This window comes from Macrotis lagotis, chromosome X (assembly GCF_037893015.1).
Source record: "Macrotis lagotis isolate mMagLag1 chromosome X, bilby.v1.9.chrom.fasta, whole genome shotgun sequence".
Classification (NCBI taxonomy): domain Eukaryota; kingdom Metazoa; phylum Chordata; class Mammalia; order Peramelemorphia; family Peramelidae; genus Macrotis; species Macrotis lagotis.
Window position 1 is genome coordinate 307,920,498 of NC_133666.1, and position 15,566 is coordinate 307,936,063.

The window sequence follows — 15,566 nt, forward strand, 5'->3', positions numbered from 1 at the left end:
ACAGACATACAAGCACACGCCGCCAGGCTCCGCAGCTGGGTCCGCGAGTGCGGCGAGGCGGGAGCCGCCAGCCCCGCAGCTCGAGCCCGCGACCCGGGAGCCAGAGGCATCCCGCCGCCGCCTCCCTCCTGCCCGCCCGCCCGGGCGAAGGAGGGGAAAAGCAAAAAAGGGAGGAGAAGAAGGCAGCCCGGCGTCTTCCTCGCTCGCGGCTCGCCGCCCGGCGCGCAGGGAGCAAAATAAAAGTCGGAGAGGCCGGGGGAGAAGAGCAGGAGGCGGAAAGTAAGCAGCCGCCCTCGGGGGAGCCCCGAGCCCAGACAAGCGGCGGCCTGCACAGCTTTTTTTGATCTTTCCTCCTCCTCCTCCTCCTCCTCCTCCTTCTCTCCTCCTCCTCCTCCTCCTCCTCTCCTCCTCCTCCTGCTTGCGTGTCTGCAGCCCCGGCGCGGAGTCTGGGCGAGGAGCTCCCGGGGAGGAGGCGGAGGCCGGCTGCGGACGCGTTTGCCAGCGCGAGCAGCTCCTGTCAGCCCGGGCATCCCCCGCTCAGCCCCGCTCGTGCTCCCGCCGGCCTCCTGCCAGCCGCGGGGCCTGGAGGAAGTGGGGACGGGGACGGGGCGCGATTTCTGCAAGATCCGCCTCGGAAGGACCGGGAGAGCCGGCGGAGGCCGGGGCGCTCGGGGCGGGGGCGGGGGGCGGCTCTTTGTGCTCCCCCCTTCTCCGGCGGGGGTGTAGGAGGCGGGAGCCGAGCGAGAACTCCCGAGACTCCCGGTCTGCCGAGCGCGGTGGAGCCGCCGGCCCGAAGCTGTCCGCGGCCCGGAGACGCCGCACGGCGCGGGGACCCCTGCAAGAAGGCGCAGCGGCCGGCGCTCCCGGGGAAGAAGCCTGCTCTCCCGCGGATACATTGTTTCCACCACAGTTGGGGCGATACTTGGTGACCGCCCCCCTCGTCCTCCTTCTGTGAACTCCGAGACAGCCCGGGCTGAGGGTAGCAGCCCCCGGGCCGGCGCCTCATGCGGGGCGAGCTCCCCCTCGGCCCCCGCAGCCCCGCGTGGATGGAAGCCGCGGAGATCCGGTCACTAAGGATATAGCGCCGAGCGGAGCCCGAGCCCCCCCGGCTCGCCCCGCGACGCCCGCCCCCAGGCTCCCGGGCTCGGCGGGCGGCCGAGGCTGGAGGTGCCGCCGCTCGGGGGGGCGGCCAGGAGCGCCCCCGCGGAGCCCCCGCGCCTCCCCCTTCCCCCTCCGCGCCGGGCCCGGAGCGCTGAGCGGGGCGCCGGCGGAGCGGGGCGGGCCGGGCGGCGCGCAGCGGGCCCCCGCCAGCGCCCCCACTCCCCCCGGGCTCCGGGAGCCTGGCGCATGTTACGGGGCGTCCCTGCTGCCGCCGCCGCTGCCGCTGCCGCCCGCGCCCGCCGCCCCACCTCGGCGCCCGGATCCTTCATGGTGTGCGGAGGTCATGTTCGCTCCTTAGCCGGGAAACGACTCTCCTCCTCGCCGCCTCGTCCCGCATGTTCAGGACCAAACGATCGGCGCTCGTCCGGCGTCTCTGGAAGAGCCGCGCGCCCGGCGGGGAGGACGAGGAGGAGGGCGCCGGCGGCGGCGGCGGCGGGGAGCCGCGGGGGGACGCGGCGGCCGAGGCCCGGGCGCATGGGGCGGCGGCGGCGGGCGCGGCCGGGGCGGGCTGCTGCCTGGGCAAGCCGGCCCGAGGCGCCAAGGGGCCCCGCCGCCGCCACCCCCCGCCCCCCTCCGGCGGGCGCCGGCGCGGGCTCGGAGGCCGAGCTGAAGGCGCTCACGCACTCGGTGCTCAAGAGGCTGAAGGAGCGGCAGCTGGAGCTGCTGCTGCAGGCGGTGGAGTCCCGCGGGGGCGCCCGCACCGCCTGCCTGCTGCTGCCCGGCAGAGTGGACCCCGGGCCGGGCCCGCCGCCGCCGCCGCCGCCGGCCTACTCGCTGCCCTTGCTGCTCTGCAAGGTGTTCCGCTGGCCCGACCTCAGGCACTCCTCCGAAGTCAAGAGGCTGTGCTGCTGCGAGTCCTACGGGAAGAGCGACCCGGAGCTGGTCTGCTGCAACCCCCACCACCTCAGCCGGCTCTGCGAGCTAGGTAAGGGGCCGGGGGGAGGGCAGAGCCCGGGGGTGGGGGGCGGCACCGCGGGGAGCCTGCGTGCCCGCAGAGTGGGGGCGCGCGGAGCTGCGGGGGAGCCCGGGGGCGCCCTGCCTGCCTTGCTATCCCCCACTCCTCAGGCCGCCGAGTCTGAGCTTGTGTAAATATTGGTCGTGGGTCTGCGTGTGGTTCACGATTAAAGACACTCCTACGGGGGAAAGGTGCAAGAAAGTGTCCTTGCTTCCCTCTTGCCCGGGTCCCAGGGGTGCAGGCTGATGGATTCCAAGAGAAGTGGAAGGGTTCCGAGGGACCAAAGCCCCCGACCCTGAGTAAATAAGGAAAGTCGAGTCTGAACTATGTGGCCGGGCTGCCCGGGGGATTGCTAAAGCAGCTCGAGAAAAGCTACCTGCCCACGGAGCCTGCTGTAGCTTTTCTCCTGCATTAAAGAAAGAACCCCCAGACACTGGGACGTTAAGATCCCAATTCCCCCCCCCCCCTTTTCTCCAGGAGAAAGGGAGAGTCCAGACAATTACCGGCTCTGGTTTTTATCAATGACATTTGTTGCCCCTTCACAGTTGTAGTCCAGAAGGATTCTCCTTAAAGCTCTCTATATAGGAAACCTAAGCTGTCATTTGCTCCATCCCCAACACACACACACACACACACACACACACACAGAGTCTTTGGTTGGTAGATTGATCTTGGAGGGCTGTCTAATTTAAAACCCCGTTCCCATTGAACTAGTCCCAGAGTTTCGCGCAGCTCCTGGGAACTTTGAAACTTTTTTGAGTTCTTGGGTGGCTGGGTTCTGAGATGGAGATCAGCCGGTGGCAGGCAGATCGATAGAACTTTTCTCCTTTTTTTCTTTATGTTTGGGTGTGTGGTTAGGGGAGGAGATGAGTGTGGGGTTATGGGGTGGATGGGGAGTGAAGAGGGATTTTCTCGCTTTCCCTCTTTTCTGTGAAATGTTCTATGAGCCGCTCGGGAGGATTATCCAGCAGTCTGAATCCGTGGTGATTTCCAGAGCTGGAGTGTTTCAGCTGAGCCAGGGAGGCCGGATCAGACAGTCAGAGTAGCAGATAGCAGCGAGTCTGGCGCCAGGCGGCCTCTTTTGTTTATCTGACAGCAAAATATCAAGGCAATCACCGCCTCCCGGCCCTGCCTCCAACCCCCAGAGCTAAGACAAACAGTTTTGCTAAAAGAATGCCACTGTTATCATAAGTTTCTATCTCTTTTTCTCATGGCTCTGTCTTATTTTCTCTTTACTTTTTTAATTCCAGAGTCTCCCCCTCCTCCCTACTCCAGATACCCAATGGATTTTCTCAAACCAACTGGTGAGTAGATGATTTTTAAAGTACATTTACTGTCTTTGGAATTGAATGCTTAAGCCGGCTGTGTAGTAAAGGCAGCAGGGAGTCGTTATGCCTATTGGATATAGAATGTGCTCCTCATTTTTGGAAGTTTGTTTTTTTCCCCAGCAACCTGGTTAGGGCTCAGGGACTTGGGTTGTGTTTTTTTTTTCAGGCTTATATAGCAATGCTTTTATTCTGTCAAAAGTATTTTTGCGCTCCAGACCACAAGGTTTAAAAATGCATAAGCTATGATATGGCCCAGAAAGTGTGAAGGGAGTCAACAGGTAACAGATTTTTAGAAGGATTTGAAAATTACTAAAATGCCAGTGGCCCAAACTTCACAAACTCTGGCTCTTTTCGTTTTGATGGATATAGGTTGGTAACCAGAGGGAATCTTATTTTCTAAGGTTGCAAAAGGTGATTTGCAGTACGGTGGAGTTTTTAGGAAAAGAACAAAAAAAACTTTCCCTTTCCCCTGTGTTGCTTCCCTATCCCTAGTCACCTGTATAAGTCAGCCTTCTCCCATGTTTCCTTAAGAATTCTCAGTGGGGGCTATAAAAGTTTCTCGGCCTTGCTCTGCATGCCTGTTGCTTTATAATTGAATGGCAGGATGCCAGGGCAGAAGCCCATTTGAGGCTGGCACCAGCTCTGTTGCGGTTGTCTGCATAAACTTCTGGTTGGCAGCAGGCTCGCCCCTGTGTGTAGATAAGTAGGACTGGCATTGTAGAAGGAGAGAAGTGCAGGGGAAATAAGAATGGTGGATACCATCAGGGAGGAGTCCCAGTTTCATGGAGCCACTTCATATCTCTCTAAAGATTAATTGACTAAAAGTATTGATTGTTGCACAATTGTCTTTGTGTCTCTTTCCCGACATTGGAATTTTTCAAACTTTTACTTGACCAAACTTGACAAACATATTTTTATGTTTGTGAGAAAAGGGGGCATGTTAGACCTGAAGCCTGGGCAGTGGTGGGAGTTGGGTAAACTGGTATCTCTAGAGTTCTGGAAGTGCCCTCTGAGCATCTGGAATTAAAACAGCTCCACCACAGCAAGCATTTTGTCTGATGGTACTTCTAATTAAAAGTTTTTCTGAGGCGTAGTCATGAATGAAAATACTTTAATGAATAGTGTTCTTGAAGTTCAGATTCCACAGCATGGGCTTCCTCCTCCCCATCTCCCTCAACTTAGAGAGGCGTTCCTCCCCTCTAATAGATGGCCTACAAAGCATGTGATATTTTGCTTTTGATTTACAAAATACCAGATAAATGGTCATTAATGAGGAGATAACTTGGAGCGCTGTATCCTTTTTTTTTTTAAGGGTTTTTGCAAGGCAATAGGGTTAAGTGGCTTGCCCAAGGCCACACAGCTAGGTAATTATTAAGTGTCTGAGACTGTATTTGAACTTGGGTACTTCTGACTCCAGGGCTGATGCTCTATCCACTTCACCACCTAGCCTCCCCTGAGCACTGTATCCTTAAAGAGTTAAATGAAATTCACTAGCCTCCAACTTGCCACAGGTTACACCTGAGTATTTTTTGAGTCCTCAGGAAAAATGGCATAATGGAAAAAGCTATGGACTTTCTGTTAACAGACCAGAATTCTCATCCCGCATATGTCTTATATTTGATATTATAGGACGTTTGCCTAGTGACTTCACTCTGAACCTCAGTCTCCTCATCTGTGAAAAGAGGACTAGATCATTAGATCAATGATTGTTTATTTGGAGTCCTTCAACTGGTTTTCAAAAATAATTCTGATAACTAGTTTAATAGAGTTAGAATTGGGTTCCATTGTTAGCTTATATATTTGATGTCTCTGAAAGCATTATTCAGAGAAGGGGTCCCTAAGCTTTCCAAGTCTGCCAAAGGGATCCTGGAAAAAAAAAATCTAAGGAATCCCCACATTAGATGATGTCTTTCAGGGTTCCTTTTAGCTCAATCTTATTCTTTCCTTCTTAGTTTTAGATTTATGGATACTTTGCTAATTTATCTTACTTTTTCTTGAGGTCATAAGGTTTTGCTATTTCTTAATTAATGAAATTCGGTGTCATCCCCTGACCCTAGTGTTTTTCCCTCTCATTTTGCAAAAGGGCAAGCTAAATCTTGAAGCTTCTAAGGAAGGAAGGCCAGCTGCCAGCATAAACCTTTAGCAAAGGGGAGCGATTGCCTGCCTGTATGTAGACATTCTGCAAAGACTAGGATAAATCTATTAACAGGATTTAAGCATCCAATTTGCTATGCCAGTACCTCATTTTCAGTTAGTGGAGTGATACATTTATTCATTAGCAAGTGTTGACATTAGGTAGCAAAATGTGTGTAAACACACAAGCCACAAGAACATGAATGGACTACTTCGAAGGGGGGGAAAGTTCTCTAGACCAGCCAATAGGAAATAATCAACTCTGCCAATCGGAAACTCAAAACAACTGATTACTCATCCAAAACATTTTGATCAGAAAAAAAGGGGAAAGTGTATGAGTGTGAGAGAGAGGGAAAGAGAGGGCATTTGTTTCCTAAGAATTTGGGGGCAGTGACAATGAGGGAGAGGAAGCCTCAAATGAAAGGGTCTGTCATAAATGGCCATTAGAGAAGCATATCGGTCTGGGATTGGACTGACCTTTTACTGACAGCTCTTGGGGAGTGAATGAAGGGACACAGAGACAGAAGTGGAGGGGAATGGGCCTGCCCCAGGCTGTCCCCTGGTTTCATCAACACCTTGTGTATTTCTGATCTCTTTGACCTGGGAATTTCATTCTCCCACACTCTTAAGTTTCTAAGCCCAGGTTGAATTTGTTTGTCTTAGGTTACTAGGTGAGAACGAGGAACACAGTTTTACAATGGAAAACTGTTAAAATCATAACCAGTTTAACAACTAAGAGAGTCCCTACCCCTGAGACTCAGGCTTGGGAAGAGGATGTGGGGGGGGGGTTGGGGCCCTGGGTAAGGCAACAGGCACTTCTTAGGAAGAGCTATAAGCATCAAGGTTGGGGAAAAAGCCATTTTATTGCTATAGTTAAAAAATGATCGACTGCATTCACAAATGCCTAGAGCACAGCGCAACTTCTGTCCATGCCTAGTTTTCTGGCCCGGGTTAGGGCATGCATCATCACTGGCCCATGGTCACAGTTGGCATTTATTCTAGAACTTTAAAGTTTGCACTATATTTGTTATCTCATTTGATCTTCATCTCAATCCTGCTAGTAGCGTTATTATCCCATTTTAAGAAGAAACTGAGATTGCTAAAGGTTAAGTGATTCTCTAAGGTCACAAAGCTGATTAAGTGACTGAGGCTGGATTTGAATCTATTTGACTGCCAGTCTGTTGTGAGGGTGTAAGGAAAGTTGGACATGTCCATCTAGAGAGAACTGAGTTAATAGGTGGCTTGACTAAGTTTATGAGCTAGCACTAAGGGTCATGAGTGTGTGCTCCTATCTAGAGAGGTCAAGTTGGTATCTCTTGCCTTTTACTTTAACAGAATTCTGAAGGACTGAAAGGACATGGTTGGGATGGAGGTAGAGAGAGATGTGTGAATTAGGAAGTTTTGATGGCTGAGGTTTTTGTTTCAGCCTTCATTGCTAATCCCTGGTTGCAGGGAAATGAGCTTCAAATCTATGACACCAGAAGAAAGAATTGATACTTAGTCCCAGCGCTGTTATCAACTAGTTATGTGTCCCTGGTCTGACCTGGTCTCAGTTTTCTTGTCTGTAAAATGAGAGAGTTGAGAGAGGCTAAGTCTCATGGATAGAGAATCCTGGCTTAGAGGGATTCAGGTCTGTGTGACTGTGTGAGCAAGTAGTTACTTAACCCCTCAGTGTTTTGAGAAGCTAAGAGTAAGTTTTGGAAGTATTTTTCTGCTCTTGTGGAATAAGTTTCCTAACCAGGAGTAGTCAGGGCTCTTCTCAGCAACTGCCCCGCCCCCCCCCCCCCCCCCCCAAAGTAGGAGAGATGATTTGCCAAGGCTACCTTCTATGGAGCATCCTCTCTGATCAGAAGAATGCCATCAGAGAGGAGGCAGGAAAGAGCTCAGTGATACTTCCCAGTCCTCTCTGGCTTGACTCCGTTAATTAGTTTGGGTTCATGCTGCATAGAACTGCAGGCAGCTTGAGAGTTTCTGTTCATAGCAGGGCTTTAGACGTTCTCTTCAGGCCCCCCCCCCCCCCCAAGAAATTTTGTGAGAGAAACTCTGCACACTTATGCTTCTCTCATTAGGATTTTGAAAGTCTATTGAAAAGACATCATTGTCTACCTTGATACTCATTGGGGGAAAGGAAGCCTAGTTAGTGAACTCCTTCAACTCAGATCTGTTTTCCTTTGTGACCTGTTGACTTCCAGAGGAAGACCTCTGACCTGAGAGGTCAGGCTATTTCCAAGGATCTGTTGAGGCACGTGGAAGGAAATGCCTTCTGTTTTCTTCAGTCTCTCAAATGCTTGATAAATATTGATTGTTTTGAAGGTGGGAGTGACTCAGAATTTCATTGTGCTTTGGAGGGTCCTGAACTGAGTAACTGGCAAGGTCAAGTTAATGCTTTTCTTTGGAGACTTGGACCCAGAGATGGGAGTTCCATTTTGGATGAGTTTTGGAGGCAACTCCTCCAAGCTGCCTAACATTCCTAGCACCCACTCAATGGGAGAGTGACTGGTCCTGGGGTTAGAATCCTCCAAGATGGTCAAATCACTTAACTTGCAATGGACCTTTGTGTAATCAAAAATACAGAGATATAGAGGAAGATTAAGATAGCTAGATGACTCAGGGGGTAGAGCTTTGAACCTGGAGTCAGGAAGGCCCGAGTTCAAATCTGGCCTCAGATACTTATTAGCTGTGTGATTCTGAGCAGGTTGCCTAACATGTTTGCTTTAATCCCCTGGAGAAGGCAATGGTAAAGCACTCCACTATCTTAACAAGAAAACCTCATACTGGGTAACAAAAGAGATGGACATGACATGACTGAACAACTGAAAAACAGCAAGGTGAAGACAAGATAGTCTCTGAGGTACTGTGCAGGTGCAGCTCTGAGTCTATGACCCTCTGATAACTAAGGAAGGAGACTGTGACATTTTTGATTTGATTAGCAAGCAGAAACAGGGCCATGAAAGTTTGGAGATCTGAGCTTGTTGCCCTGACTCACTGGGTGGCCCTTTGGGCCAGTCACTGCGGCCTCAGTTTACTTCAGGAGGTGTGTCAAGCCAGGTATACTTGGCTATTTCACAGGGTGGTAGGGAGAACTAATTAACGTTTGTAAATCTCTTCCTGAGATCAAAGGTGCTGCCTAAGTGCAAAATACTATTTCATAAAAACCCTTGTGGTTTGCCAGTGTAGGGCCTGGTTACCTTTGATCTGAGGCATGGTTGACACCCTGGAGGGCACCACTTCTTCCCTAAAGTGTTTTGGGGTGGGGGTGGGGGGATGTCTAGGTTTGCCTTTAGTACAAATGCTATCATGGAATAAGAAAAGAAGATGTGGAATCTGTTCAGCTTCTGGACAAATTTTGGGGACAGTCTTTGGTAGAGGGAGGCATCTGTAGAGAAAAGGGTTAAAAGGGTCTGTCTCTTTGGAACATAGTAAACTCCATTTAGAAAGTGTAGGGTATACAGTATTTCACAAGTAACTTCATTTCCTGTCTCCTCTATTGTTTTCCATTTGATTAAGTGTATCCTGTTAAACTGTATATTCCTGTTACCAGTTATATTTTACCCTGATAAAATGAGATTACACACACATTCTTCTCCCCCTGCTTTTTAGGAGAGAATTCTTGAAAAGGAACTTTGTTGTGGGTCAAGAAGAGACTCCTACAGTCCTGTGATAGCCCTGGATAATTGAGGGAGGGAGGGAGAGGGAGGGAGGGTATAGTCTTCCTAGTCTGGAGGTGGTTTAAACTCAAGATAACTATACTTAACAAAAGGACCAGCCTTAGGAAAGCCCAGTTCCTAACTTGGAGGATTCTCATTTAGCAAGACACTCCCAACCCTAGGGCAGAGCTTGGAGGTTGGCTTTTTGTATGTTCTTACCATACTTGTTAGCCAGAGGTCTGCACTACAGGTTGGGAATGTCATTATACCTTATGCAGGAGCATATGAATTTTTTTGAGAAGGGGCCTATGCTAACCAGCAGGCACCTATTACCTTGTGAACATACAGCATTTCTCCTGAGGCGTTGGGATTGGTCCCATTTTCAGGGACCAAGAAATGAATTTTGAGTTGGTCATGACTTGGCCCCATTGTTGACTTGTACCTTTGTTACACGTGATTATCTTATTTTTCCAGGGTTGGGGGGGGAACATTACAGTTCCTTCAAGTCAGGGCCTGTTTTAATTTTTGCATATATATCTCCAGGCTCTAGCTTTGTGCTTTTAGCTCACATAGTAGGCATTTTTAAGGAATATTTGTTTCTTTGGTGATAGAGTAATCTTTGCCCAAGATTCCCCTGAAGTATAAAGTAGTTTTGGCATCATCATTAACACAAAAGGTTTATTGTAAGTGTTAGTGTTGGATACTTGAGATACAAAAAGCATGAAAGGTTAACTGGGAAGATAGGCTATAATATATTGAGCACAACTGCCAAGACAATCTGATAAAATGTTATGAGACTAAAAAGGAAGGAGGGAGGTCTGGAGTGTCCAAGGAAGGCTTCATGAGGAATATGAGACGTGAGTTGGGCTTTACAGTATGTATTGTACAGAGATTATTTTTGGAAATAAACCTTTTTTTCCTATTTTTTTTTGTTAATTTGTTTCCTAAAATTTTGTCAATTGAGAAATGCTGAGTCCATCTACTTGTCCAGCCTACTGAAATTTTCTCCTTTTATTCAAAGCTACTTTCTTTATCTAAAGCTTGAATGAATTATATATATAGCCCATTCAAGAGATTTTGTAAACTGAGACATCACACAGATAGAAGGAAGACAAATTAAACAGCAAAGCTAGTGTGCAAGAAGCTCCAATATAGCAGCTTTGAGTTCTGTGTATAACTTTGGGCCCAAAGAGTAGTAACCAACTCTATACACTAAGTTAGTGTTTTCCCTTGAAAGAGACTTAATATTTAGACATAGTTTGGAATTGATTTGAGTACCAGTATACACCCAGAGTTTGGGTAGGGGGAAGCAGTCAAAACTGCCTTTGACCTTGGCCCCAAAAGAAAAGATTGGGCCGACTTGATTTCTTCAATGGAGAACTTGTAATAAAAGAGATTCCAGCCAGTCTGTAATTTTGCATGACTTGACTAATGATTAACTGAGTAGCATGGAGCCCAGACAGGGGTGACAAACTAATGTGGTCCGTCTCATGATGTACAGCAATCCTGGAGCAGACAATTAGTGATAAGCATCATTTCCTGGAGTAAACAGTTTGGAATGTATGGTCTCTGTTTAACACTGTTTGAGAGAACGATTAAAAAAATAATAATCTCTCTCTCTCTCTCTTTCTATTTTCTTTTTACAACTCTCCTACCACTCTTGATGCAGCAGAGTGTCCAGATGCTGTGCCTTCCTCCACTGAAACAGGGGGAACTAATTATCTGGCCCCTGGGGGGCTTTCAGGTAAGACCTGTTACCTTATTTACCCAGCCATTTCCTGACCCACTTGGAAAAAAATAGACAAATGGGATGGCCTTTTGGTTCCTAGTCTGACTTGTGACTATTTTTTGTTAAAGCGTATTAACTGGTTGGATGGATATCTCATAGCAATTTATGCCTCCTCTTGCCAGAAGAATGATGAGGTTTTTATTATTTAGATCATTGGACCAATTCTATATTTATTTTAAACTGAGACCCCAAGTTGGGATTCTCCAGTGATTGTCATGAAGGGTTTGTTTGTTTGTTTGGAAGTCATTTTTGCCCTGATCCCTTCTGCCATAGGTTTCCTGAACTCAACCAATATTGAGGGTTGGTGATTGTTGATTTAGTACTTTAGAGGTCTGGTAAAGGCAAAATGTAGGCCATCCCCATTGCTGTGCGGAGTGAAAGGAGTAAAGGAAGAAAATTCTAAAATTTAGGTCCAGAAAAGATGGCTGGGCAAAGGAGTTGCCCAGTGTTCTTGGCAAATGGGCTAGAAAGACTGGTGGTCCCTTTGAAATATTTTGCCTGGTGGTCTGGAATTTGGAGTATTTAACCCAGTAGAGTAAAAGGATGTTGGACTGGTGCCCTCCTGAAAGTTACTGAAATGGAAATAGCTGCTTGTACTGCCTAGCCCCAAGTGAATGAGTGCCCGTGGGCAATCTATAGAGTTCTATCTTTATCTCTCTCCATATCCATGTGGAGAAAAACTCATTAGCAGGTGTGTACAACCAATTCTTTTAGCTTTTTCTACAGGTGACTTTTATATATATATATATATATATATATCTGTCCGTGATATTCTTTAAAAAAAAAAGTAAGATTAAATGAAGAGGACAGGTAATTAACTGGTTGTCCTAAGAGCTAGCAATTGCCAAGATAATCAGAAACAAGAACTAGCATTGCCAAGTGTTTCTATGGTGAGAGCCCTTTCTCCTAAAGGGAATCTTGGCTACTCAATATCCAAGTGTAGAAAATTAAAATCTACTTAGTGTATGTATCCTTGAAGGCCTCTTTCCCTTTTAAGTCAGCCTGTCTCAGGATTTGTTACACAGTTATTCTCTATTTATTGCCATGGGGCAGGATTGAGGGATGAAGGTATCTACTTCACTCAACTTGCAACATTTCTTCCCAAAGTCCCCTTTTCAAGAATTACTGTTGGTGTGGCTAGCTTTCAGGGGACCCTTGTTTGTTTTGATTTCCCTGTAATATATATCCTAATTGAGTTAAGGGAAGAGTATATTGACTCAAAAGCCCTAATGAGAATTGAAGTTTAACAAGGAAGGGAAAGGGGAGAAGCCGATTGGATAGTGGTAGATTATGTAGGGATTGAGAGAAGAAAAATCCAACTTGTGGATCTTCTGTGTTTTTTAAGACTGAAGAGGGACCTCAGAGACAAAAAGACCAATAATGGAGGAAGAACAAGGAAGAATAAAGGGGGGAGGGGGCAGCATAGTAAGAATGTTGTTAGATAATTTTGTTTTTTGAATCATGAAATATGCAGGGAGGAGGCCCTATTTCCCAGGACCACATGAAATAAGCAAAGGAAGTAAGTAGTAGCTTTTGAAAGGGGGGCTCTTTGAGAGGTTTGTGTTATTGATAACATCTTGTCTGTCTAGTCTGCTGAAGGAAAGGGTGGGGGTAGGGGGAGGAGGAGGCCCCTGGCTACAGGAAATGACACAACTGGCTGGTTGAGTGCCTTCTTAATAAGGGGGCTCTCGAGGGTTGCTTAATCTTAAAAAAGTGGCAGCAAATATTTTCCATCTCTTCTCCCCCCCCCCCCCCAGCCTATGGCAATCCCAGTTCTCTGAGGGTTTGGTGCTCTTTTTGTTCCCAAAGGATTTCTCCAATCCTGCAAAGAAACTTTTTTTTAAACAATCATTAACCACTTTTTTCCCTTCTCAGAGAAGGTAATTGCAGCCATTTAGTTTAATGAGGAGCTGATACCAGAGTTGTGGGTTTCAGAAGGGGGATGGGCCAGGAGTTTGGGGGATTTAAAGCAAAGGCAAAAAGCTGAGGGCTTCCACATGAAAGAGCACTTGTTTTGAATTTTAGGTCTTGATTGACTAATTCCCAAGGCATCAAAGTTCCAACTCAAGACCCACCTTTCTTCTGTACTTAGGAAGATAGAGCATTAATTAGGTGCATTGTCAGGACTGCAAATGTAACTTCTCAGCTCTGGAAGGAGGAGAATTCCCCTGGTAGTGGGGATGCAGAAACTGCTTTCTAGATGGGTCTTATTGGGTTAAAAAGGGGGAGGGTGGGGAAACTCAGCTTCACAAACTGTAGTAGTCAGAACTCATCAAAAAGATTGTTTGAATGGCCCATCTCCAGGGCTTTGAGTGCTTTCAAATAGAAAAACCCCAAACCTCTCCTCCTTTTAAGAAGTTTGTCTTTCCATTCCAACTGGGCAGGGTGTGTCTTCTCTGCAGATGATGAGGAAAGTAGCCTGGTTATAAATGTCTCCTAGGATCTTAGGGATTCGGGGTGGAGATGGGGGGGTTGGAAAGGGGTGTTTTAATGGAGAAATTGACTGCTTTGTAGGGAGGGAAGGGCAGTAAAAAGTTGTCTCTAAGTGTTCTTCTCCACCTCCCTCACCCTTGAAATAACCAATCTGACTGTCTCTTTCACATGCCTGTGCTCTGTTTTCCTTCCTGGCCTAGGCGTGAGCAGGCTTAATGAATGGGGCTCAGTTCAGGGTGGGAGGAAGGTCGGGGAGGCCGGAGCCAGGGCCTTGATTCTTTTGGCAAGGGAAGAAGGAGAGAAGGGGGTGTGGGGGGGTGTGGAGAGCTGAATGTGAAAATGAAATGCCTTTGGGAGGTCTTCACAAAGGACCAGTCCCATGCCCACATTGACCTGCCAGTCAATGCTCTGGCCATTTCATTTTTTTTGGATGTGTCGATTTAAAAAGGTAATGCTCAAAGGAGAAGAATTCTTCTCAGTTGTATTTCAAATATCCAGATAAATTTAAGGACTCATAGAATTTACTACTAAGGTCCTTCTCACAGACATAGAGCCTCAATCAGTTTAACCCTCATGATACATCTCTTAGAAAATAATGATTATCTTGAGATTCCTCAAAAGAAAATCCTCTCCTTTTCTCTCAACTTGTGTTTTTTTCTTTCATTTCCCAAATTACAGTCATCAGTATTGCAAAAAAGGGAAGAGCAAGTTACCATTTGGAGAAAGGGAGATTTTTTTTTTAATGCATTAATCCTTTCTGGAAGGTGGTCTTCATTTTTGACAGATCTTTTAGACAGAAAGATTGCCTAGCTTGTGAAGGTAACATATGAGGGATGCAAACTTATGCTTGCCACCCACAAAAAATGTTCCCCAGAGTAATCTGGGGTATCCCTCTTCTGAGTTTAGGATAGGCAGATTGTTACAAGGGTCAGTTTTTCTTCTTAGATTCTTATGTTTTTAAAGGGATTTTTTTTAAGGGAGGGGGTGGGATTTTAGTTCCAAAATTTGCTCTAGCAATGTGAGCTAATTTGTATAGGCAAATCTCATCTCTCAGTGGAGGTGCGTGATCTTTCAAAAAGTCAAGAAACTCCAGAGAACATTCTCCGTATTCATTTGGAAAGTTAGGAGTTTGACTCAGCTTATAGAAGCCTCATCTTATGAGGGAGGACCTTGGAGTCCACAGGAAGCTGCTTCATTAAATTCAGTGGTCAGGGAATGAAAAGACTTTTCTCTGGGAGCCCTCACTTGTATCACTGTTTAATTAAGGAACAATGTGTTCAAAATAGACTTGTCTGCATCCACCTGTGTCAGAAGGGACTTAATTTCCCTTGCTAACATTAGGTTAGTCTATCTCCATCAGGAGGTTAGGAAGAAAGCATTTTTTATAATCCTTTAAAGTGATATATAAATACAAGGAATTAATTATTTACTGTCCTTTGATCTGGGAATGGTTAAATGGGGGCTTCTTACTTGAAGAATTCTAGGTATATTCCTCAATTAAGTTTAGAGACTATTTGAGAATTGCCATGGCCTCTATTCAAATCTCCAAGATTCGGAGGCTGGCCAGTGTTTCACTTGTGTATCACTTTACTGCTAAATTTATTAGGACCTTAGATCTGTGTTAACCTGGATGACAAGTTCCTGGTGGATTTTTAAGGAGGATATAAAAGGGGTAGACATGGAAGATCTCTCCCAAATTTTGAATATTGACAGGTATCATTAATGGGTTATATGGAAGACTTCTGTTTTTTATCACATTCTAGGCAATATTCTGACTTTTTTTAATGGAACATACACTTTTCCCCTTGATTCATTTTTTGGAACAAAAGTTCTGTACTCTGGCTGTCATTTCATTAATAGTGTTCATGATAGGAATGTCTCATTCCTTTGAGTCCCTTTGAGGCCTTTTGTTATCTGTGCCAAACCAGGAGAAATAAGATATTGGTAGATACACACACAACTAAATGTGTGTGTGTATGTGTGTGTGTATATATGAAAATACACAGAGAGCTGAAAATAGATCACAAGGAAGGTAATCTCTGTCATGGCTTCATTAACCCTGAAAACCTAGCATTCAAACAAAAATGATTAGTGAGAAGGATTGATTGAAAATCCAGAAA

The 15,566-nt window shown here is 46.9% G+C and overlaps 1 protein-coding gene across 1 annotated transcript in view; it reads left to right on the forward strand.

Annotated features, from left to right (window-relative positions):
- Positions 1 to 1,410: 1,410 nt before the first annotated feature.
- The window catches only part of SMAD7 (SMAD family member 7), a 33,962-nt gene continuing 19,806 nt past the window's right edge, over positions 1,411 to 15,566 (forward strand). The window contains 4 exon segments of the mRNA XM_074207581.1: positions 1,411 to 1,736; positions 1,738 to 2,086; positions 3,367 to 3,420; positions 10,894 to 10,968. Coding sequence (XP_074063682.1) covers positions 1,497 to 1,736; positions 1,738 to 2,086; positions 3,367 to 3,420; positions 10,894 to 10,968 — 718 coding nt within the window. The 5' untranslated portion in view covers positions 1,411 to 1,496.